Source organism: Excalfactoria chinensis, chromosome 1 (genome assembly GCF_039878825.1).
Source record: "Excalfactoria chinensis isolate bCotChi1 chromosome 1, bCotChi1.hap2, whole genome shotgun sequence".
Lineage (NCBI taxonomy): Eukaryota > Metazoa > Chordata > Aves > Galliformes > Phasianidae > Excalfactoria > Excalfactoria chinensis.
This window is the reverse complement of record NC_092825.1, coordinates 27,586,075-27,612,178: the sequence shown is the minus strand read 5'-3', so window position 1 is coordinate 27,612,178 and position 26,104 is coordinate 27,586,075. Positions and strand designations below refer to the sequence as shown.

Here is a 26,104-nt window from a genome sequence, read left to right as displayed (position 1 = left end):
AAATCATTTGACGGTGAATCTGGGCACTGGAATTCAGTATCTCCCTGCAGTTCTGGAGGGTAAATTTTTGTTGCATACTGCACTCCTATCTAGCAAAACGAATAGTGGAGAAACTTAAGGCATGGCAAGCCTACTAGGGTGTATTCAGCACTTCTGATGTGTGATGATCCGTAACAGCTTGATGCCCATGAGTGGGAGGGGAAGGCACCCAAGTGTCAGCTGAGAATCCCAGTAGGTGAGGACAGAGGGCAGATAGCAGCCACAAGAGCAGATGTGGGAATGGTCTGGGCTGGGTGAACAACAGAGCAGGACCATGAATGTGAGAAACCTCTGATCACTGCGCCTCGAACAAATTTAGCACTGCCGTGGGAGGAAGGGTATAAGCATATGGGGATGAGATAAACACAACTTTTAGTTCTGAGGTCCTCCCAGTCTTGGTATGGCCTTTCTGACTTCTTTCTAAAGGATATTTTAAGCCTTGAGCTAAAAGACATGTGGTGGACTTTACAGTGACTGTATCTCATAAGGATGTCAAAGAGAAAAAAAAAAAACCACCACCACTGAACTCTTTACAGATTACAGACTTCCTGGCTGTAAAAGGCTCAACAGCTGTCAGTATATCCTCCAGTAAGTCACAAACATCCACTTGAGCTCCATTTTTCCCCCTCAGCTAGCATGCATAATACTGACTCTTCAGATCCTTGTCAAAAGATAAATCCTAAAATGAACTCTTATGGGAAGCATATAAACATGAAGTACACTAAGCAATAACAACATCTTTTTTTTTTTTTTTTTTTTTTTTTTTTTTTTCCTGCTATCTGAACATTTTTTTCCTACTGTCTGAATGATCACATATACTGGAAGGTCTTCAGCATATTTTGTTATTTCAAACAACATATGATTTCAATTCTCTCTCTAATTCTTCTACTTCCTCATATATTCTCTTTGTTTCTGTTCTTTCCCTGTGGTGTAGTACCAATGCTAACTTACTAGGAATACTTTATGATACACATATATTTTCCTATGTTATATTTGGATATAAGTTTTCACCTGCTTGAGACCCAACAGCCCTTCTGGCATTTTCTGCACTTGAGAAAGCCATGAATCCTTGCTTCCTGAGCAAAGAGATCTATGATAAAATGCCTAGATACAGCATTTCTCAGCAGTTGGCTTTGGTCTTCACTTTCGGTCTTTCACTCAATAAATGTGTGAAGCTGCAAGGATATGAGAAGAGTTTAAAGTATAATTAACTAGCTGATGAGATGCAACTAAGAGTTTCCTTTTCACTGATCTTATATTCTACACTCTCACTTTCTTCTCACTGAACAAAGTAAGTGGGAATAACACAGACAAGATTGAAACTGAAACTTATGGTAAAATGAGATAAGCACACTGCAGTAGTAGCTATTTCATAGTGCAGTGTGTGTGAACATACTAAAATGTCACACTAGCTTGCAGCCTCCATATTCCAAAGAAAACCTTTCCATTTGGAGAATTTTGACAAAAGTTAAGGAAGAAGATTTATTATTACATGTATTTGAAGAAAAAAATAATAATCTCATTTTTCATTAGTGTTCCTATCCTGACTCTCCCTGTTGAAACTTTTGGGGTTTCAATACTGAAAAAATAAGAGATAGCACTAATAAATGGTCTGAGCCATTTAACACCCCCCAAAAACAACCAACCAAACAAACAAACAAAAAAACCCACAAACAAATAAACTAATAAACAGATCAAAATTTTATTCATCTACTTTTTGTGTTTTGGTGCTTTCCAGATTTTGCTCTCTGATCCACTTTGTCATAGTTTTGTGGTGCTGCTGTCAATATTCCACATTATAACATCATGTGCAGTATGGATCATCCATACTCCAGTTCCGTAGAATAGTAGCATCCCAGGTGCTCAGCTCTCGGAGAAGAACTACACATCCCAGAGGACGCCGCGGCCAGAGATAAGTCACGGGAGGAGGACATTTATAATCTCGCTCCCAGGCTGGAACTCGCTCTCTCTCTCGGACTCTCAGGGAGTGAGAAGCATTCCTGCCGTGTCGCCTAGACTTCACAGTAGGCCTCTCGGTTTTCGGGGACTCTCTCTCTTTGTTTTGTTCAATTAATTAGCCTCAATCATTGTATTCCGATATCATATTTAGTAAAATAAGTTTTCCTCCTTAGATTGCTGCCACTGTTTTATTTTCCCTTCCTTTCCGGGGCCCCGGGAGGGGAGGGGAGGCCCTACGGGGCAGCTGCCCTGTCACGGATACAGGTAAATCTAGATAATCTGTGACACACTTTCCAGTGTAAATGACTTCAACATGGGGTACTAAAAAAGATCTTCTCTTGGTTATCAAGGAGGAATGCAGCACTCCACACCTGGCTAGGAATCCACTAGCTAATTACGTGAATGGACTACATCTCTGATGAGGGGAGGATGTTGGGAGAACTACATTCAGTTAGGCTTTTAAAAAGGAGGTTCTCCTTAAGAATGAGATCTTATTGCTTTCTTCAAGTACCAAGTGGAAGGTTCCAGACAAGACAGGGCCAGATTCCTCCTGTTGGTGCACAGTGACAGCAACAGGGGACAACAGACACAAGTTGCTACTCAGGAAATTTCAGTTAGGTATCAGAAAAGTGCTTCCTACCGTGAGGGTAGTCAAAAGAGTTGGAAAGAGATGTAGAATCTTTACTTTCAGAAGTCTGGCATTTGTTCCAGCAGGGTTTTGGACTACATGGTCTCCCTCATTTAAGTCCTCCATAATTTTGTGTTCTCTTGAGTGGATACTATAAACTATAGATCAAACTATATCAGCTATGTAATCAACATCCACATCTTTGCCCCTTTAGGTTTCTCTGTGCAATTTCTGCACTTGCCTCACACAGGAGTATTTGAAAGCAACTCGGAAAATTTAGTACTGTTGTTTCCTGAAAGGAATGAGCACAAGACATCAATGCTAAAGTATCTTCAATGCTTTATCCTACATTTGTTTGCCATTGATTGTCATGAAGATTTAAGTATGGATGAGAACTAACATGCAGAGCAGAAGCTCTGTGTAATTGGAAAACAGTCTCTGAGGTTGAGATGCTCAGATATATCCTTCTCTGCCTATGAATACCCTCTTTGACACAAAGACAGATCTTCATAGTATCATAGTATCATAGTATCGTGCGAGTTGGAAGGGACCTTAGAGATCATCGAGTCCAACTCCCGGGATTCGAGACCTCTAGTGTAGCATAGCGGCACTTCTACCACTTGCGCCACAGGGGGGATTCGAACCCAGGCCTCCGGTGTTGCAAGCGGCGGTTCTAAGACTCCAACATCTGGAATTTTCCTGACTCTACTGGTATAAAAGCATTCAAGGGATAGAGAAAAACCTTCTGAAAGTTAGGATTATTATAAGATCAGGAACTTCATCAAGTCTCCAGTAGGTAGCTCTTCCCCTTCCAAAAAAGCAGATATGATATATTCCCTGATTAAAAGATAAAAGGTTTCTAAGCCTTATTCCCATCTCTCTTAAGACTGAAGAGGTACTTACTATCTCAGAGCTCTCTAAACTTAACGGGTACCTTTTCTTTAGCCAACAAGTCTTAGTTATACAAAGTTAGGAGACTTGTGGTTTGTCATAGCTGTGGTTCAAATCAGCTAGGATCACTTAGTTAAATTAGCATTAGCTTTTTACAGTAATTTTCACTTTATCAGGTAGAGTTGTACTTTATTTTTGTTGTATTTCAGAATGTTACTGCCCGGCACTTGGCTCTGTAAACATCATTATTACTGCTGCCTGCTTGTTTTGGGCCTGAAACGTGTCAGAAGATTTATCTGTCTCATCAGCACTTTCTAAACACCCAAGCAGCCAATCGAAATGGGGAGGCATAACAGATGTGCCAGCATCTGCTGCTGTGAACATTTATCTGGACTGCAGAACACATAGCTGTAGATTCAAACTCCTAACTAGTTACAACTCCACACATTTGGGCAGCCTTGATCTACAACTGTATGAAGGCCATTTTAGAATATTAATTAAAAACAAATTGAAAATGCTATATCTCAATTTTAGACAGCTGTGAGAAATACACTTTTTCTGTAATTCAGTTTATGCCTTTCCAACCCAATAAATGCAAAATACTAGAAAAAAAGATAAATTTAATGTTGAACTTATAAAATGTGAAATTCTTAGAAAGCACTAAGATAAAATTCAAACTACATGCATATTAAAATATGGATAGTTAAAATATGCAAATTTTAATCACATACATGTACCTATAAATCAAGCACAGAAAGTGATATGTGCTGACTTTTAAAACACATTTGCATTTTCCTGGCACCAAAATTAGGTCTATGGGCACCATATCCATGCTGAGTTTCAGCTGTTCAAACTTCTGTTACCCATGAAAATGTCCTCCATCCCCAAACACATACTTGCAGAGATTGACCATATCAGGAGATGAAATACAAAGCAAAATCGTCATCTGCTTTTTTTGATGCACAATACAGTCTCACCTGTATTTCTAACTCACCAGTCCATGCCCTCCAGGAATGACTATCACATTCTCTTTGAAGAGCTGCCTCATTAAATAAAAAAGCAAACTTCCAGAGAAAAGACCTCTTCTGGTATTTTTTTGATTTCTCCTCTGAAGGCCCAGCGTGCATAATACTGAAGCCTTGTTTAAAGTCTATTTTCTTGTAAAAGGTTCCCGTCTTGCTAGAGGGATTTGGTCCTTGTTTCCTGAGCTCATGAATTTCCTAACACACTAAGATTAAAAAATGTGACAGTATAAGGAATATACAAAAGAAACTATTTTCTTCTGTCCTTTGTCTGGATAGCCAGATTCCATGACTCCAAAACACACTGAACTCACTTTTGAGCAGGAGGCATATGAAAAACAGCATTAATAAAAGCCTCAGAAGCATTTTCACTGCAAAGTAGATATGAAGGTATGTAGTATAATGCTATAAAAACTGTCTAAACAAAGCACTTATCCAAAACATAAGATTTATAATCCACAGATTTTCATAAATATGAAGATAATGCTAGCGCCTTCCTCTTCCTTCACCCAGTGAATAACACATGCCATATGTTGCAACGTTGCCCAACAATAAAGTGCTGCTGAACTAAGCACACTTTTCTTCATTTTCTAGGCAAAACATAAGCTCTGACAACAAGGAAGAATTTTTATTAGCTTCCAGGTAAAGTAAGGAGTAAAGATGTGTTTGTTTTATGAAATCATGAAACAAAATGAATATCACTGACTTGATATATTTTCCTCCTGTTTTAAAACACAATAAATGGTAATAACTTTGATAAATTTGCCCATGTTGGTTGTGTGTCTTTTTTTCCTCACTCTCTCATGATGCTCTATAGCTGGGGACACAATTCAAACCACAAAACTGGAATGTTCGTTACTTATGGGATGACAGCAATTTCATCTGTTTTGAATGTCAGATTTTTGTGATGAGATGCAGAAACATACTAAAAATTAACAAATAGCTATGGCAAAAATTACCCCGATGCTCTGTTCCATCTAGATAATCCAATGATTAACAGGAAGAAGAGCGATTTTATAGCAAAATCCCACAAAAACAAAAACAAGCAGCATTATAAATAAAGTATTGCTGTGGTATTTTTGCTGCCAGTTCTGTCACTGACTGTCTTGGCAGTAAAACTGACTCAGAATGTCCTTAGTTCACCTGCTTATGAATTCCTGTGGCAATGCACGATATAGCAGTACTGAAGAGCCTCAAAGGAATAGTGTTAAGTTTAATTAATTTATACTTGAAAACTGACCACAAAACTAAAAGTAAAGAAGTGCTCCCCCCGCTTTTTTTTTTTTTTTTTTTTTTTCCTAATATTTTGCTCATTTACAGTGTACAATTGGTCACAGTTAGGGAGAAATTATGTATTTATTATTGTTTATAAGTAGATTATGGTGATCTAAATCCCTGGGGGTCTTGAAAACATAAATATCAGCGAAACGCGTGATCTTGTGCTGTAGTATGCCAAATGCATGCCAAAAGAGTCTTATTTTATTTATTACACAGTGCTATTCAAATATTTACAAGGAAAAATGTACCAATGTCACTCCTCCATTTTAGCTGTCACTTCTCCAGTGTAGCAGTCCGCAGTGACAGTCAGATGAATCACACACTGGCTATTAGTAGCTCAGAATTACTTTTGAGTTAAAATGAGAAAATCTTGAGGAATGCTTTTAAAAGCTCTATCACAATTTCTTTTTTCAACAGGCCCAGCTGAAACAACTCACTCTAATAATCTATTTACTAGTCAAAGAAAGAGACTTCCTTGCAGGCTTCCCAATTAACGTATTAAGAAGATAGCCTGTAGTTTTCTCTGTATTTCTGTGATTCTCTGGATCACAACCACACACATATGTGCTCAACTCCTTCATGAAGCTCCTTAACAGGTGTTAATTAATATTAAAAATTACTTTGAAATTCCTGAATAGCAATCTTGGTATAATGTCTTTATACCGTGGAACACCCAGTATTCAGCAGTACCTTCAAGGCATTTATGAAATGCTAGACAGAAAATAGATGTAGGATGGTAACTTGCAATTTATCTAAGCCCACTCTGACTTGACACATCAGTCCTTCCCACCACCACTGCAATAGCAGCAGGCCTGTTTTCCATTTAAAATCTACACTATATTTACCAGCAAGCTTTTTCATATTTTCCCTATTACACCAATCAGATCTGACCTCGATGGTATGGTACAGCCTTGTACGCGACTTTGGCTCTTCAACATTGCAACACCTACATCTATATTACGATTCTGGGTGTATAACATCATATTTCTTGAAGCCTTCTATTTTCAATTATATCTGGTGTTTGCTGAATTTGAAATCTGCCTTTTATTCACTGAAGGCTCTTTCTGATTCCTCCCAAGTTTTAAGAGGATCATGAAAAAAGGAATCCAATCCCAGCAGGAAATAGAAAAGAAAAAACCTCAATCTGATAGCAAGTCACAAAGGTATTAGACGGGTTCTGCTCATTCACTTCACTGCCGTCCTACTTGCACGTGGCTGGAACTTGCCTCGTGTGATCCCTGCTGAAGCAGGATTTCACTCCCTCTGTCTCTTTCTCTCACCCCTTTATATTATTAAAGAACACGACTCAATAGATGTAAAGAAAAATGCCATGCTACATGTAAGGGATTTCTGGAAAATGAATGAAAAAGGAATGAACCGTTTTTCTGGTTATACTTCCATCTTTTGAGTTACCTTCTATGTACAGAAATACTCATCAGGTAACAAAACAAAAGAGCCTGACTAGTTATCAGAAGCTCTGGCAGTGTGTGCACAGACACTGCTTCCATAAAATCTGTTTATTCAGGTGCTAGCAATTGAAGCAGGAGCTCCAAATGCATTGCCACAGGTGCCCGTAATGTTCACTAAGGGGTGTTTGCAGAAATGGAAAATTCAGATTTTCACCTGGCAGAGCAATCTTCGTTCACACAGATGTAAAACTCAGGAGCGTTACTTGGAACAGCAAACCCAACCTTTACGTCTCCATTCTATCAGTTAGAGTAGGAGAAATGAAGACGACGGCAAAATTTTCCCTACTGTGGGAGGCTTAAGGAGTTTGGTGAGAACAGTTCTACATAAAAGCTTCTTTGAAGCCAGTTCCTTTAATTTCCTAGCTGCTCTCTCTTCCTTGTTTAGTTATTTGTGAAAACAGGCAGCAGCACGTGATCCAGAAATGCTCAGGTCAATAGAAAATATCAGCAATTTCAGTACACTTGGATCGGACCAGTGATATACTTAAAGGGCTAATCCACAGTTACAGCTAGCAGATTTATGAGTGCAAATACTTATCAACACGTTTAAGTGAACGGCTGTGCAGAACCATAAATTAGCACTTATATTCAGTGTGCATACACATTTCCTTATCTTGACTAAAAATCTGTCTCTTGCAACTACCAAGTACAAAATGAACTTATGACTACTCAATTTTGAAATCAGATATTAAGCCATGAATTGCTCTTCTTACGAGGAGACACTGATAATGGAATCAAGAATCTTTAATATTAATTTTCTCATTTTCAGAAGTTTTGTTTTTTCAGAGCTTTTTCTCAATGTAATATTGCTATGCTTTTCTATGACTGACATTTCTGGTGGGACCTCTGACTCTTTCATTACTTATTCATAAAGAGCTTCTTAAGTTCTTGACACAGAAAAATTTTACTTGCATATCTTGCATACTGGTCTGTTGGTTTAGTGACGTGCACTAACTTTTTGAGCAAAACTCAGCTAAACAGAGAAGCTCAAAGGTTTCTAACACATAAAGTGAAAAGCAAGAAGAACATCCCAATAATTTCATAGAGAGTCAACTCAACCTTTGGCAAATTCTTCCAGGTAACACAGTCAATACTGCCTCAACCTGTCAGCATGTGCATCTGCATACATTAAAACAGGACTCATTGGACACAGAAAGGCTGACATAATGGTTGCCATTCTGCATTTTTCATTCTGATAATGCTAATTCTGGCATCCAGTGGGAAAAAATATAGAATCTTTTCTTATCTCAGATGAATAAGATTTTAGGAGCTGTAATTTCTATGATATTACCTCTCAAAGCAAAAACCAATCACTTACCACTTTCACTTTGCTTAAACAGTACTTCAGTACATGGATGTTAATAAGGTTTCTGCCATAGCATAAAGAACTGTTGACTAAACCATCATATCTGTTTGTGATCTCTTGTAACATTTTCTGCTGTCTCTCTTTTTGAGAAGCAAATGTCTCAGAATAAATATGTAGGACCAGACACCAGTGATGAGCTCTTTCATCCAGCTTCGTCTTTACAACAATTTATTTTTGGTCCAACTTATTTTACTGTTCCACTGATTTTGTTCCGTTAATTTCTGTATTACTACAAATGTTCCTAACCAGGTATATGATGTTCTTCTCTCTTTGATAGCAGGTTCGGAAATGTTATTAACAAAGCTTGTTTACTCCTCTCTAGAACCAGTATCTTCTGCACTTCTCACAAGGACAAATCTTTAGTACAAATGTTAGTGTTTAGTGTAACACAGAATTACTGGAGGCTACAGTGTTTTTACTCCTTTTGCCTCATTGGTAGTAGTCAGTGTGATGCACTCTAGTATCACACGAGGTAATTCCAGCAGCACAACTCATAGCCAGAGAGGAGTTGGGTTTGTCCTTGAAAATATTTGGCTCTCTTTCAGTCATCTTGACTGCAAGTCCAACTGAGCATTTACAAATTGGTCAGTTCCTACTTTATCTTAAAAGTCCTCCTGGGTATCTGGGTATGCCAGAAACACAAATCTTTTGATCTCTTTCTGTCAACACAGACTGTTGCTGGCTCTGACCTGTCTCAATATAAATCAACAATTCAAATTCCTTTTAGGACAAGCTTTGCAGGAGACACATTAGGACACTTGAGCTGGCTCTCAGCAATCCCCTAGCTTTGTCATCTTCCCAGCTATTTGTTTAAAGTATGGTGCTGAACGGAGCCTAATGAGCCTCCCAGGGAGTTCACCCTTCCAAGACAATTGGCTTGTACTTGAGTTTATTGAGCTGTGGCAAACTGCACTCAAACCGTTATTTATTTATTTTTTTTTTCTAGTGTACAAATGGAATCTTGCAAGTGTCTAATCCTACTAAATCCACTGGCAAGTGCAAGTCCATATCCCCAGTGCTGGCTATCAGATGTGATCCTCTTATTTTCTTTCTATGGTGGTAACACAGGTAACTCCAGCACTTATCTGTAAGCCAGTTCCAAGTTGATCAAAGCTTTGCAGGACAATGACTTTCTTGGAAAACATTCTTGTTTACAGCATCTCAGTTGCCAGTCATCTCACTTCTTCATTTCCTTATTTGGTTGTGTACTTTGTCACCTCAAAACAGAGGAAGTTTTCACCTGTAAACCATTTCTGGGAAATAATCAGTCATTAGTACTCTTTCTGCTTACTATCTTGTTTCAAAACCTTTCTGAAATCTCCAGGTTTGGCTTCAAAATTCATTTTAAAATTCTTTGGTTTGACATGGCAACCTGTGAGTTTGTTTTGCTCTATGTGATTAGCTGAGGTTCACACCAGAAAGTCTTTACCATGATGGAAAGTTAATGCGCTGCTTTTGCTCTGGACACACCACAGCAGCTAGCAAACCCATTTTGACTCGGTCCTTCATGAGACCTATTTTTGGAAGGAGATGTATATCTCTGGGCTCTCTTGTTACACCAAGGGAGCTTAACAATTTCTTATAATGTTATTAAATAACAGATAATACAACCAATGAGTGTCCTAAACCATAATGCAAACACCATACAGGTTTAAATTTTAGACAGCGTTTCATGTTTGGAGCTCTAGCAAAAGGTTCCAAGATGCTTCTCCTTCAAACCTTTCCTATTTAGAATGGATTTTTCTCCTGAAGGGAGTACAGACAGTTCATTTCCTATTTGAATTTCACATGAAACACTATTTCAATCACTCAGTGCGTTTGCCTTGGGCCACTGAATCGCAGCTGACAGCAAATTAATGACTATGATGGTATGATTAGCAGTGATTACAGGCAACTGAGAATCTGCTCAAGCATTTGCCACTATCATAATACTTGTGCCAACTATTATTAGGGATTAATAATGGTCATAAGAAGGACTTGATTACACTGGATAGACCCTATGCAGATTTGAAATCCATTATTATTTTAATACGAAGCTGATAATCTAGTGAAAGAATATTTTCATCTAAAAATATATCTTTTTAAAAATGTATTCTTTCTAGATGTTTCCATTACTAATTTATTTAAATATGACTAGGAAAAATAGCTTCTACTATGTTTAAGAAAGGAGCACTGTAAACAAAGTCATATAAACTTAATATTGTATTACAGCTGGGCAGCTGAAGCAGAATGTAAGCTCTGAGATTCTTGTGCTGTGAGATATCACACCGAAACCCAACTGGGAAGAAATAATGATTTCACTAATCCCTAGCAATGATTTTTTGAGAAGTTCAAATATAAGTTTGCTTGTTCTGATCGAGATTCACTAAGCAGGTGTTATTTGATTTTTCCACTTCCTGGGGAAGAACCTGGATTCCCCAAGCTGCTAGAAGAAAAGAACAACGGGATGAACGTGCAGTAGAGCATCTTCGCTGCTAAAGATAAAAGTGAAGACATAGCATATTTGCCAAAGCTTTTGCCATTCATTTCATTTCCAAATGTCAAATAGTTATGTGAAACCTTTAAAAACATTTCTTAAGGTACTGCAAACAAAAGAATAGAATATCTTAAGTCTTGTATTAAAGGTATTTAATTATTTATAATCACTCTTGTTTAAAATACAGTAACAAGAACTTATGCAAAGACTCAGCACTACTTAATAATAAAAGAACCATCCACTTCTTATGCCTGCTTCTACAAATATTTTCTTCCTGAAATATAGCAGAAAACATAAAACTCCAATGACTGACAGGAATGTAAACTATTCAGGTATTGAAATGAAAATCTAATGAAGAGCAACAACAACAATCACGTTATCATTTGTGGAAGCTCCACAAAATGATTTTCCAGTGATTCAGAAATACATCCACCCTTGTCACTAGAGAATACAATGCATTAAAAGCAAAGGGAGATTTGTGGTACACACCACAATTTCTTGTAATTGCTATACTTATAACGTCAAATTCAAAGAGCAAATAACAGAAATTATATTCATTTTCAAAGTTGTAACCTGATCTTTCAAATGTTCAAACAGATGCCCAAGTATCTGCAAGACTAATCCCTAAGGCATGAGTAAAAAGGCCAATTAATTCTTAAAATTAGAGAGGAAAAAAAACAACAACAATTAAGCTTCCAGCTACCATTTTTAATTTTGATTTTTTTTTTTTTTCTTCAGAGTGCTAAAATTGCAAAAAAGTTGCAGTTGAGTTACAGCCTAAACTGCACAAGGAGGGAATATGCTTAATAGGCATCCCAAACTTGTTTGGTGACACCCAGTGCAGAATTCCAGTTCTGCATTTTACACGCGTGAGCTAACTACAGTAAAGCTTGTGAAAATACACATGTACAAAAAAGAACATTTTCTGGTATTGTTTTCCCTTTTTTTTTTTTTTAATTCCCCCAGAGGAGCCTGCTATATCACCTGTGCAAATATCATATCTACAACAGCAGAAAAAGGGGTTGCAGTGAGCCATTGATCTTACCTCATACTCAAACTCCTCTGCTCTATCTGCATCAGCAGGAAGGCTGGAAAGATACTCGTTACCTTCATAAAATTCATGCTCCACTGGCTGAAGAGAATGGCAGCTATGCAGAACAAAGCAGTACAAAAAACAGTAGATGAGGTAATTTGTTTTTTAAATTAAAAATGATTTTAAAAAAATCTGCTCCGTAGTTTTCTTATCTCTGAAACATTACTCTCAATTGCCTGACAGCCTGAATGAAATAGGACCTGGAAGTAGAAAGGGCTGTTTTCTTTTCAAAAGCTCAGATTGTAGAATACTTCATTTTCCTGGGTTCATCTTTTGTTAGATTTGCAGAAGGTGATCTCTTAACAGGGTCTGTTTGGGGCCAAACTACTTAATTATGAACATTTGGAATTCCTTTTGCTCATTAATGTACCTAACTACACATTCATATGCTGCATCATGATCAGTGCCAACTTATCAATCATCTCATTATAAAAACATGAACATCTTCAATCTACAACCCACATCAGGCTCAGAGTTGTTCAAGTGCTTGCATTAAATGCTTTGCATTATATGGTTTTGTTAAAGCGATAACAGGGTGATGAAGGGCAGTTGAATAACTGCACATTTTAGAATGTCAGTAATCTGAGAGGTTGCATGAGTTTGAGACACAAAGAACGAGCTCTTCACAGCATGCATTTAGGTACAGCCTTGGATCCCAGGTGTGGATCTACCTCAAACTTTTTTTTAAAATGATATTTGCATCCAATTACATTTCAGAAGATGTTAATTCAGTGAAGGCAGAATTTCACATATTTCACATTGTTTACCATATGTAAGGTGAAATTATACTTTCCTTCTCCACATTTTTGGAATTGCTTTGCCTTAGATAAGAGGACCTTTAATAAACTATTTTCCCTGTTTTTTTAAGAAGTTTGAAATCAAAGAAAGTAACAAGACATCTCCTTGTATGCTTTATAAGCCTTTTCAATGCTTTGGAACACGGGATTGCTTTCCTTCTTGAGTAAAGCTTAAGGATTACGTGAACATCGTGCATGAGCACAAAGTAAGTGAGTACAACATTCCTTCTTGTGGTCTAATGCACAAATTGAGGAAAATCATCAGTAAAGTCTGAATGGGGCAGCAATTACCAGCAACACCTATAACTTCTTTAAACTGCTCTTCTGACTTTTGCAAAAGAAAACTAAAAGCAATTGCAATGCCTCAATATCACTTGAAAACTAAAGAAGATAAGCCATACCTGTCTGAAAGCAGAAAAGGACAGATATCAGGAACAGGAGGTGTGGAAGGTCTTAGTTTCGCCAGAGCCATAATGTGCTCAAAAGTAATGTCAGTCTGAGTGCAGGCATCCACAAGCCGTACATCCTGAGAGCTACCATGAGCTTTGCTAATTGGGGCTCTTCGTAAAACCTGAACTACAATTGGCTCCTTAGCATTGCGAAAAGCTTCCACTGCTTCTTCATGAGTGGCCTTGGAGAGGTCCTTCCCGTTGACCTAGAGAAAAACAAAAAAATATACCAAAGATTACGCAAAAGAGAAAAGGCAGAACAAAAATGAGAGTGTAAAATATAGGGAGAATAATCACTTGAGCAATACATCAAGCCATCTGCTGACACTGACTGGACCTTCTTTTGGTAGTCATGCGAGAGAGGAGATAAGGCTGGAGGAGAAATGAATTCTTTAAACTATGCTAGAAAATAGAAATCTTTAGAACTTACTGTCCCAATCCCCAAACTGCAAAGAACCATTCAAAATTTGTTCACTCATTTTATTTTATTTCCCTCATAAACTACAAATAAAAAAGGACGGGTGTCTCTAATTTTCAATTTCAACATCTTCTGTGGCATGCAACCATAGTAAAGGATTTCTGGCATGGTATTGTTATTAATGCAGATGTCAATAAACACATCTTGGATATCAGAAAAGAAACAAGGCCAGCTTTCAGTGTTTTGCCACTTATCAGCCATTGCATTCATACAATCATTAAGGCCAAAAAAAGGAAGATTTGACTGACAGTCAGCTGCTGCTATTTTAAGGAAAGAGAAATCTAAGGCAAACAAACTGAAGAATTTATTTGCTACAAACAGGCAACTAATAAAACAGAAAATTGTGCTGCAAATGCATCACAGCTTGGGGAAAATAAAAGACTGCGCAGTAAGGTTTTTTTCTACTGCAAGTAAAGTAGCAAATTACTCCAAGTCCGGGTGGGGTCTTTTGATATTAAAAAAAAGGTAACTGCAAGACTTGGTGCCAAATTCACATGAACTCAAGCATTGGGGGAAAACTTGACTAGAATCATCCCACTATGAAATGCATTGACTGATTTGCCAACAGCAGCCAGTATCTAAGCCCTAAAGGATAGTGTAACTTTAGAGAAAGTTACACAGAAACTACCATTCTGCACTGTTTTCAGAGCAATGAGACTGCTGTTTACTGTTGCACAGCATCAAAACGTTGTGAGCTTCTGCGGAGATGAGATGATCCTGTGCTGTGGTAGGTGGGCATTATTTTCTAGAAAGAAATGTGAATATCTGAATAGTACCAAAGACTGATTTAAATTTATATCCCTGAGAAAATCTCCTCACTGACAGCAAGTCAGAAATTTGATTCCACTGCAACATAATGCCCAAATTTACTTTGTTATATAGACTATGAAGCCCTAAAATTTCTCCTTAATGAACTGACTCTAAGCCCTTCCCAGACATGGAACAAAATCCACTGGAGACTTTTGCTGAAGACAAAATTTCTTTGCCACATCAGTCTTTACTTGGAAATTTCTTGTAAAAACAAAACAAAACAGAAAATAAAAACCCAACAAAATAACAATCAAGGACAATGCCAGCAAACTCAAAAGACCCGGACTCAGTACAGTCAGCAAGTAACAGTTTTAATCCTGCCAGGAGAAGCACTTGCAATTAAATATGTCATATTTGAGGCAAAAGGTGCAACCATACCTACCCAGCTGGATGGTTGTAATGGAGTTGACAATTACTTATATATACCAACTTGATACATTTCCAGAGTGCATGTTTGAGTACAGTGTATAACCAGCATTGCCTTCATGGCCATGTCACTCATGAAGGCAAGAGAAATAACCATACTGTAGTGTGGTCACCAGTGCAAAGATCTGATACTGTATGTAGTCATGAGCAGATTAGAAATTTTCTGAATAGATTTCTTTACCAAAAAACCTTCAAAACTCACGTGCTGAATGCCTGGGAGCCCCAGAACTACTATACATTGTAATCTAGACTGTGATCAAATAATATGAACTGCAGCTAGCTTAATCACCTGATTTTAATACACTTGTATGAGGGCTGTTCTGAAAGAAAACCCTCCTACTTTATCATGTCAGTCCACAATGTCAGAGGCAGATGTTGGTGGTATGGCAGTAGAGGTTGAACCTTCCCACCAATATTGCATTCCATGCTGTTGCTGTGTGACAGATGGCAGCAAAGGGGCAGTCTGACAGAATGGCATCTCACATGGAAGTGTGTATAAAGCAAAGGTGTGCCACCGAATTCCCACATGTGGAAAAAACTGCACCCGATGACATGCTCTGAGGCTTGTTGAATGCTTATGGAAACAAAGCAGTAGGTCTATTTTCTCTATCAAATAGTGTTATTGTGTTTGTTGTATCTGTTGTACTTTCTATGGAAATAAATACGAGTCATTACTTTCAGAGTGACCTCCATGTTATTTCTCTAACGACTGAAGTCAGAAAATGTTAAGATTTTATCTTTCAAATTATAATTCACCCAATTACAACCTTTGGTTATGTTAAACTAAGTTACATGCAGAAATATCAGAGATGTACAAGAGGCAGTGGCAGCATGCTTGAGAAATAAGTTATGTTATGAGAAAATCAAAGAAATTTCCCCAGGGACTCAGCTCCTGCAAACCCTCTCTGATAGTGCAAGTTACAGTGCCAGGGTGTTCAGATTCAGCCATGTCTAATAGAGGCAATTAGAGATAAAGCTTCAAGTCTGGGTCTTCGAGTTACTCTTCAGTTCCAGCCTCTCTTCTGCTTCATTCCTGCTTCTAACTCAGATTCTATCAAAGAAACAATTTTCCACAGTTTTCACAGTTTTGGCAGCTTTTGTAAAAAGATTGTCCTACAGGCTTTCTGAATAACTCTCATTCCGAGAGCTTTAAGAACATAAAAATTACTTTCCTGTCTTCCCAAACCTTTTTAATACTTTTAAAAACTTTCTGATAACAGATGCAATGTTTCCCCTAATAACAAGTGTATGGGAAAAAATATGACATAGCTTTGTATCATTTTCTTTTCCTATTCAAGCAATAAGGATCCAATTCTGCCATAGCCCACCTGAATGGTGACTTTTGGTAAAAACTTACCATTTTATCACAGATCTGTATCAGCAAAGTGAAAAGATATCTGGATAGCATGCAAAACATTTATATGATTATTCTGGAATATCAGAAGCTGTGTAATTGACATTAGCCAACACCTATCCCTTAGCCAGAGAAAACAGACATAAAGTAATAGCTAATGCTATTTACATGCAAATTTTATTTCCAAAGAATATTAATATTTTAAAATCACAAAGATGTGAAAAATCACAAAAGATACACATTTTCATCTATCCTGGCAACATATGGCTGACCTCTATTTTCATTTAAATGCCCGTTTAATTCAAAGACTTTGAAAGCATTCCATCCTTTATGTTGGTTTCTTATGCACTCTAGACACCTAATACTTGTTTAAATTGTCACTTGAAGTTCATCAACACACTTTGTCAATCTGCATAAAGGTCAGCTAATTTATGAACACTGCCTTTCTCAGAAGAAAATCTATAGCTGAATTACTCTACGCTGGCAGCTGTCCTGCCCACTTGGGGCTGGGAAGAGTGAATTTATTTTAAAACCCAAAGCCAATACTACAGATGGGGCTGGAAGCTCTTTTCACTCAGCTTCTTTAAGGTTTGTCTGCCTCCTGCATCATCCCCTATCTTAACACTCACATATAGTTACCCTGGGAGGTGTAGACAGCTGAGCACTTATTTACAGCAAGCCACTTACAGGTTCTTAGTGGACTATTAAATAAATTCCTTGCCTAAGAAAGGTTACTTTCAGTGGAATCTAGGGTACTATTTTGAGTGGATAGAGAAATCAGTCACATTTAACAGTCAACACAAAGACATGGGAATACATTTGTTGCAGCAGATGGGCTAATTAATCCACAAGCAAGTTGTGAATGTTAAGTAAAGAATATATCTTTTCTCATGTAAACCATCCTCCTGCCCTGTTTGATTAAGCTTCTGTTTAATGAACACTCTCCCCCCTTTCTGGACACACCACAAAGTCTGGGCCACTCGTCAACATCTTCCCCAGAGCAACTGGTGGCCACTGCCTGGATCCTGGCCATCCCCTCACTCTAAATCCAGCTGCATGCAAAACTTCAAGCGTCAGAAAATAAACAAGCAAACAGGCTTTGTTTTCCATGCACAAATCAACTGACACTGGCCAACCACCATTTCTAACGCCAGCACCATTGCACGTGAGTTTATTCCCACACATGCAGAGGTGGACAGCAGAGAAGGACAGAGGGACTGAAGTAAATAACAAAACACTGCACATAAAAAAAACATCAGCAGATGGTTGTTAGGCTATTCTTGCACTTTGTACTCTTAAAAAAATAGAAAGATAACAGTACTTCAATAAAGACTGCTTCCAGAATTTAAATGCATGTGGTTGAGAAATGAAATACCCTCATCTTTAAATGTTTTTCTGATGTTGCTGATTTCTATTAACGCTGGCCAGAATTTTTGAATGATGAGCCAGAAGTACTGATGTTTCTTGTAGTCTATACTTCATAGTATGTGTTAAAAAGAGAAAAAGAAAAAGAAGGGAAAAAGAGAAAAAGATGTGTAATCACATGAATGCAACCATCACAAAAGGTATCACAGCAGCAGCTTAGGAGATAACCTCCTTTCTTCAGCAAATAGTTTGCATACGCAACTTAAAATTTAAGATTGGCTCTTCTGAAGTAAAAACCTCAGAGACCTCCCATTAATCAGTAAGGGCACAGGAAGAATAACCTGAGCATTTTGCTAGACCAGAGATGTCCAGCCACAGGGGTTTCCTGGAGAAATGACAGAGATGGTGTCTGACGTGATGATGGAGTTCACAAGGCTCACTGTCCGGGGAGATTTCAACATTCATGCAAAAGATGCCTCTGACCTGACAGGTGTTAAATCTGCTCTCATCACAACAGTCTCTTCACCTCTAGTTTCTGCCCCTAAAATACACCCAAGCAACCAAATCCCAGAGTGCATCCTTGGATAGAAAACTGGCAAAAAAAGATTGAGCACTGTGTCATAGTTCGATCAGTCCTTTTTTAAGGACAAGAATTTGAGCTCTTTGAGCAAACAAAAACAAAAACAACAAACAAAACAAAGAAAAAGAAGAAAAAGATACCACCTTTCTCCCAAACATAAAGCTTTTGTTACATATAGACATTTTAGAAAACTTCCAGTTCTAAAGGCTGCCAGGTATGAGGCTCTCCAGACAGGACAGGGGGCAGAGAACATGCGGGCTACCAGAGATATGTGGGCTGAAGAGAACACTGCAAGTCTTCTGCTAACACAAATGCGATAGTTCATCTACAGAAATGGCATTCAGCACACTGACCTTTTAGGTTATAGTTCAGTACTAAACTGCATTTCTTGAGCAAGTTAATCTCTAAGGTAGCAAATACAGTCATTATCCAATACCACTATCTCCATCAGGGTTCAGGCAAGTTCAGTGAAGGGACAACTTTTATTATTCTGGTTAATGACATTTCCTCTTTCCCAGCCACACGAGTTAAATGATGTTTGTTCCCATTTGATCTTTTGTTGCCCTAATCACCCAATCATGTCAGCCCTTCTGAAAGCAACAGAATCTCAGAATCATAATGATTTGAGTTGGCTGAATACACAGGCTCTGGCTGTTTTTCCTCAGGCTGTTTTTCCAAAGGCTAATATCTTACTGTAATAAGAACTACTTTCCTATTTCCTGAGCAGCTTAGGCTTGTCCTGTTTGCTACTTTGTGTAGCTGACTCAACATCTCTGAACAGACCCAGGCAATGGTCAGTACTGCAGCCTCCTGTTTTCCTACGTGTAACCAGCATCAGTTCAGTTTCCCAATATTTGGCAAAAACCTACTGTATCTGAAAAGCCTGTGCCTAAGATTTAAGCTAAGCAAGAAAACATAAGTGTTAAAGCAATTGTAAACAACAGAAATATGCCTGTTTCCACTTTGTAAAGCATCTTTCTAGAGAGACACTTCCCAGGCACTTCCTAATGATTTTTAGTATCTTAACAGCAGCTGTCATAAGGAAGCACTCTTTTTTTCAACTGACCTCAAGACTATGCTTCATTTTGTTCAGTTGTCCACTGTGATCTGTGGGTAGGTCTGACAGCTGCAGCTCCTCTCTGTCAAAGGCAGGTTGCATCCCCAAAAGACCCTGGCCAAGAGCCGGACACTTCCTGAAAGTATTATATGATAAGCTACCCTTGGAAACTCAAAAGACTTAAAATGGATTTGAAATAATGTCTCAGGTAGATGTTCTGGGAATGGAGAAATAGTTCCTATCACAACAGCAATACAATACAGCAAACTAGTGAGCAATGTAACTAACACAGAAGTGCCTGAGTGATTTTGCCTCTTCATCAAATATAAACTTGAGATTAGTGTCTAATTCTCCTTGATGTTACCTTCCCTACCCAGTCATCTCTACCTAAAACAAAATTCACTGCAACAAGTGCTTCCCAAAAGTATGGGTGCAGAACCCCATTCTTTTGTGAATGGAAGATCAAATCCACCAGAAGCAAAGAAATCACAAAGCCCTTCTTCCCCCTCCTGAATGAGGAAGTTTGATGCTCTGAATAACAAATTTAGTCTTATCTGCATTTAAGGTACCAAGCACAGTAAGACGATGGTATTTTAGATGCACGACTACAGCCTGCTTCCAGCTGGCTGTGTTAAGGATACCTATAATCACAACTGTATATGAACACCTAATTCTTCTCTGGCAGTGTATAGAAAATCAGGCAAAATATCCACCCTAGGAAAAGACAGCCAAAAAAAGACAGTATTTCCATGTCTGAAGTTTCATCTTGAAGAATATTTCAGAAGAACACCTGGATGCTACAATGCTGCATTAGCACCACGAGGAAAACTATGTCCACTACAAGAAGTTTGAAATCACTACTGAGTCAGCAGTGCTAACCTGTGTCCAAAATGGGATCTCAGTTCCTGTAGTTCACAGCATGGCACTTGACAGTCAGTGTAACTGGAAAATAGAATATTCCATCTACTCACTACGTGTTAGAGCAATGCAAGTGTCACAGTTCTTTCATCTCCTTTAGTCTTGAACACAAGGATAGGTCAGAAAATGTTCACCTGACTTAGGAAACAACAAGTAGACGCATCTGCAGTTTTCCTTGTTTGTGAGTGATTTGAAAATGCCAAATTAAGTGTAAGAATCAATGAATTTGTTTTACAGTGAGCTGCTCAGAGGCAACTGCTGGAAAACAAGACTTTGTGAGCAGCCATTATTCTTTTTTTCTGACACTCTCTACACACCCAGAAGAGGTGTTACTGGCCAGTACGGACATCCTTCTTATCTCTTTCAGATTGTACTCTCAGTCTTGTTCTCCTCCCTCTCCCCTCTTTGGCTCTCAGTTCTCCTCACTCTGCCCCTTCTCTTTCACTGCAGACCTCATTTTTGTTCCCAGGATTTCCTTTCTCCCCTGCCTTAATTTCATCTTTCCTTTCCTAAACCCCTCTCCTGCTGTCTGTCTCTGAGCTTGGCTCCTTCCAGCAGGCTGGGAGCAACAGCTTTTGTCACCAACCCACTGTGACAGCTGGACAGTCCCAGCACTTGTGAGGCTTGCCTTCACCAGCACTGCCCAGTATGACTACAAAAGCTCAGCTAACCCAGATGGTGATGTAACAAGGCTGGAGTGTATTTACTATGTAAATTGCTTTTAATATTGACAAACAGCTTTTCTGATGATATTAGGATTATGCCTGAGGGCAATAAAGACTAAACTAGCTGTGGCATGCATAAGATATGTTATGTTACTCCTTGATGTAATTAGACCATCGTTTATTACGTCAATAATTGCAACCTTTTTCTGTTTGTGGGTAGGACCTCAAACAAATCTCTCACCAGATCTACCACATACACCAGCCCTTTAACGGTAGTGAAGAAGACAATCAAAGTCCAGTGTGTGTGCTCAGAGCAAATCATTTTTACCTCTAAGCCCCTGCACTGAATGCCGTATTCTCCTGTGAACTTTATGTTGTTTGCTCTAGCACAAGCTCACTCTCCAATTTCTCTTCCAGGGTATGTATTTTTTTCTTAGAAAACAGTATTTGAAAAGGTGGCTGCTATTGAAGTTTTAGGAGATCAACTTAATGACATTCTTTAATCGTCTGCAACTCCCAAAGAATAATGGACGAGGCTGAATGGCAGATTTCAGGCATCTGTAAATAACACGTTACTTTTCTTCTGTCGGGGAGTCATATCCTACATTTCACAAGAAGAAGAGTCTCTCTTTCACCTTTAGAAAAAAATCCCCAACCTTCCATGAACTCAGCCAGGGCTGACACCACTATGAGTGTTAAACTTATCACTGTCATAACAATTCATCCACATTCGCACGCCTGAAACTCCTGCTCTCCTCTGAACCGAGTAGTTTAAAAAGATAGATGGCTACCTTCTGGCTAATTGGGGGGGTTCTCTCATTACTACGAAAAGACTTTTTATATCTCAAGTGACTTTATAAGCAGTGAATAATTAGACTTAAAGTCTTCGGAAAAGAGTCCACTGATCAAATGCTAGGATAACTTATGGGCATAGTGACCTTTTCCTCAGCAAGATACTCCAAACTGCTGCTGTTGGCACATTATTAAAATTCCCCATTTAATGCATGCAGTTAAGCATAAGGCAGATTTTATCCTCTACTTTTAAATTCAATTTAAGGTAGTCCAGTGAGAGCTAGAGGACTAACTGCCACCCACACCAGCTGTGTGCAGCCAGGACAGACAGCAGCAGCCTGCTCAGCTGGCCAGATCTTGATGCTGTTCTGACTGCTGCACTCCTGATTTCCAGCAATCCCTATTCCAGACAGGGAGCAAATTTCCTGCCCATACATCCACCAGCAATCACCAGCATTCTGGGCTTTTTCTTAAAAGCAGCAGCAATGAGCAGCTGACAGCACACTGTATCCAGACCAGCTGGTAAGTAGGATAGTGCCTTGGCAAAGAGGGTGCTCCAGAAGCCAGTGTTTCATATTGTAAAAAAACAGTGAGGTTGAACCTAGCAAGAGAGCACCAATCTTACTCCCCTCTCTGACTGAAACATGGCGCACTGCCCTGACTGGCTGAGCACCATGACCTGTTGGGCCTTGGACCACAGGGAGCCCTCAGCATCTATGTTTGCTTTTCTTTAATGAACCAACATGCAATGGACTTGCTCTACTTTAGCATGCATCCCTTACTGCACATGTGTTTTAAATGCCATTTTGAAGGAACAGAAAAGTCTCCTCCTCCCCTGGAATAAAACACTGAGGGTCCTTTTCAGACATTTTCCATTCTTATCTCACACTGCCTTGACACTAATTTGACACTGTTGTTCTTCATTTGTTTTCATGGCTTAAGCAGCATATTGGCAAAAAATCCTTCAACATTTTACAGGACTGGATGTTTTAAAAATACTTTTCACAAGCTCACACATTAACAGTGTCTCAGCAATAAGGTCCAACACAGCAAGAGGTCTCAATAAAGTTTAATTTCATCTGGCTTCTGGAACAGGGCATATGGTACAACTTCCTTGATGTCTTCTTTCAATAAAGTAGAAAATGCAAACTCAGAAGAGCTCTTCATCTGATAAAATAAAACCAGTGACAAGACTTTACCTGCTATCCAAATCTCCATTTCATCTCTTTGCACCAAATAGTTCCCAGAAGCACTTAGGAATAACTTAGCAACCACTTCTATTTGAGTATCAAGAAAGCAGGTAATGCTGACAATGGCATCCTTGTACACGTTCGGTTACACACAGTGAACACAAACAAAACTGCATACATAAGCATATTTAAAGAGATAACTTATGAGAGAGATACCACAATGATCTGTAAGATCCCTTCCAACGTAAGCCATTCTATGTCTCTTATAAAAAATGCTTGTGTCTGTTTCTTCTTTTTTGCTTCTCTCTCTTCTACCTTGACACTCTTTTAAAGACTATTTAGGCATGTAGGATTTCTTTACTTTCCTACTGAGTGATGGGTTACTGTGCTATCATGAATATAGCTTTTAATTTCTGAAGTTCAATTTCCACATTCCCTGTTTGCAGGAAAAATTAAGTATTGTTAATGTGAGGAGCAGCCTAATTCTATCTATCTTATTTATACAGCACTGTGTCTGTGTACATGGTGTGGTGTCAGCAATAAGAGCTCCAGCTCCTTCCTGGCTTAAAACCAATTACAGCTGCTATTGCTGTCCCAGGGTTTCTAAGTTTACTCTTCCTTCTGGAGTGCCTCTTTCTATATCTGTCTTCTCTCACCATTCTCCCTCTCTGTTTTTTTCCACCTTCTACTTTGGCTTTCCTCTCCTATTCTTCTCTCGCTCCTTTTATTTCCATTATCACCCTGTGTTTGGTTTCTGCATTGCCAGCAGCAGCAGCTGCCCCTGTAAAACTTCAGCACTTAACACCTGCAAAGGGAACTTTCCCCTTATGTGTAAGACATTTCCACATCAGATTCAAGAGACAGCAAAGCTGTCTTCAAAGAGCAGCCCAAACACCTGCAAAGGGCACTTACTGAAGAAGTTTCCACAGCACCATATCAGTCTCCTTTTCCCAGGAAGCTCTGGGTGTACAGCAGAACTGTGTTGCAGTTGCTGCTCCAGTGGCAGACCAGCTCTTCAGGGCACACCAAGGCAGTTATAGACCAAATATAGCTGAAAACTACAGCAGGGAGATTACGAATGACCAGTGGCCAAGGCTGTGCTGTTGGCTGACCACTGAATACACTGCATGGATCAGATCTGTGCCAGCATAAGGCAATGCTATGAATATCACAGAAATCCAAGCAGATTTTGAAGAATATCCCAGTTAGCTATTCAGATGCCACTGGATGCATGTGGCTATTCTTTCTGCTTTCAGTTGCTGTGCAGTGACATCAGACGGGGGAGCTTAGCATACAGTGCAGAAAAGGCCTCTTAACATCAGGAACAGAGCAACGCTTTCTGTTCTGAGCAACAAAGTCATCCTTTAATACTGAATAGGCTTTTGATTATCTCATGGAAAAGCAGCAAGAGCAATTTAAAACACTGAAAAAATACTGCATCCACACTTTATACCTCTTGTACTTGTCTATTTAGCTAAAATCACCTACGAGCAAGGGCTGTGTCTTTTTGGTAACACAGCATCAAGCACTACAGGGCCTCAGACTAAATAGGGCATTCTAGGCATTGCTGAAGTAACAATCATGATTATACACCTGTGCTGAGAATTTAGATAATGAAATACAAGGAGACATGAATTAAAATAGACACGCTTTAAATCAAAGTTTATGGCATAGACAATGAAAACACTTTAACATGGCATGGCATCAAGACAAGGGTGATTTCATCTTTGCTTTATCTCAGTAGCACAGTTCTTTTTATAGGAGTTCTTTCTCTTTAGCTTATATGGCATTTCATAAAATAGAAAAACAAACAAACAGATACCAGTGAAAGAAGGATATAAAACTCCTTGTGTTTTAAGTTATATATTAGAAGAGAAGACTCAGGTGCACTTAAATACCAGATGGCAATATACAAAATATATACATAAGATGATTATATAAAGGCGGATTTAAGTTCTACCTGCGCCTTTAAAAGAATGATCAAATAACAGCTGACAATTTATACATGCTTTCAGTAAGTTATAAAGACTGTGTTGTGTTTGTAAAGCCAGATGATGCCATTTAACCAGTGACCTTAACCAATGAAGCCATTTTGCCCAAATCAACAGCACTGAAAAGCAACATTTCTCAGCCTCTCAGCCAAATTTTAGGAAAGCATTTTTAGCATCTTACCATGACTTCTGCCTTCTAGTGTTTATCCACACAGTAACTTCTGTAACCTGCTTCAATGAAAGGCAAGAAACATGCCAAAATATAGCGTTTCTGCTTACAGAAACCAAACCATAATGTTGCAATATCATTGCTCATAAAAGTTGTACACTGAAGAATAGAACACTGGCAAGGAGGAGCTGCAGGCCCACAGCTCCATGGACACACAGCATCCGTGTGCAAATTTCAACCAAGTTCTCATTCTGGGTGCTCTTACAGGTCAGATGTATTTAGATTCACGGGTTTGTTCTCAGCATATTTGCAGAAGAGGTTATGATTTAGAAAGGCTCAGTTGTAGTGAGGCATGTTTTCCCTTTAAATTCAAAATCAAACAGGCTCCTACTTCAAAACCCAGCACACGCAGGACCTGAGAGCAGCTCTCGTGTTACTGCTGATAGATACATTCTTTAAGAAAGCCAGATTCCTTTAAACTTTCATTGTAAGCTGGCTTTACGAGATAACAAAGTAAAATGTCACAGTATAAAGTTATTGGTGAAAAGAACCGCAGCTGAAAATCAGAGAGCTGCAATAAATTGAGAAACGTCTTAAGCCAGATCAAAATGGCAAGACAAAATTTAAACGAACCTTCCCCACCCCAGAAGAGGCAGATGGGCATAAATCATTCCCAGCAATCAATTCTGCTATTTGAATTCATGCTGACACTTGTTGGACTCAGTTGCTGACATGTAACCACGGCAGAAAGGCCAGGCCACCAGGGAAATTTGGCCAGCTTCCACCTCTGAGAGCAGAGCACCTGACTGCAGGTCTCCAGCCCGCTTAGCACCGCTCTTTGT

The 26,104-nt window shown here is 38.8% G+C and overlaps 1 protein-coding gene across 3 annotated transcripts in view; it reads right to left on the bottom strand.

Moving 5' to 3' along the window:
* PDZRN4 (PDZ domain containing ring finger 4) overlaps positions 1-26,104 on the bottom strand; it is a 236,303-nt gene that overhangs the window by 27,572 nt on the left and 182,627 nt on the right. For all 3 annotated transcript variants that reach the window (XM_072338668.1, XM_072338677.1, XM_072338687.1), the window contains 2 exons: positions 13,420-13,673; positions 12,174-12,276 (listed from right to left, as the gene is read on the bottom strand). In XM_072338668.1, the coding sequence (XP_072194769.1) occupies positions 12,174-12,276; positions 13,420-13,673 (357 nt within the window). The remainder of the gene's footprint in view (positions 1-12,173; positions 12,277-13,419; positions 13,674-26,104) is intronic.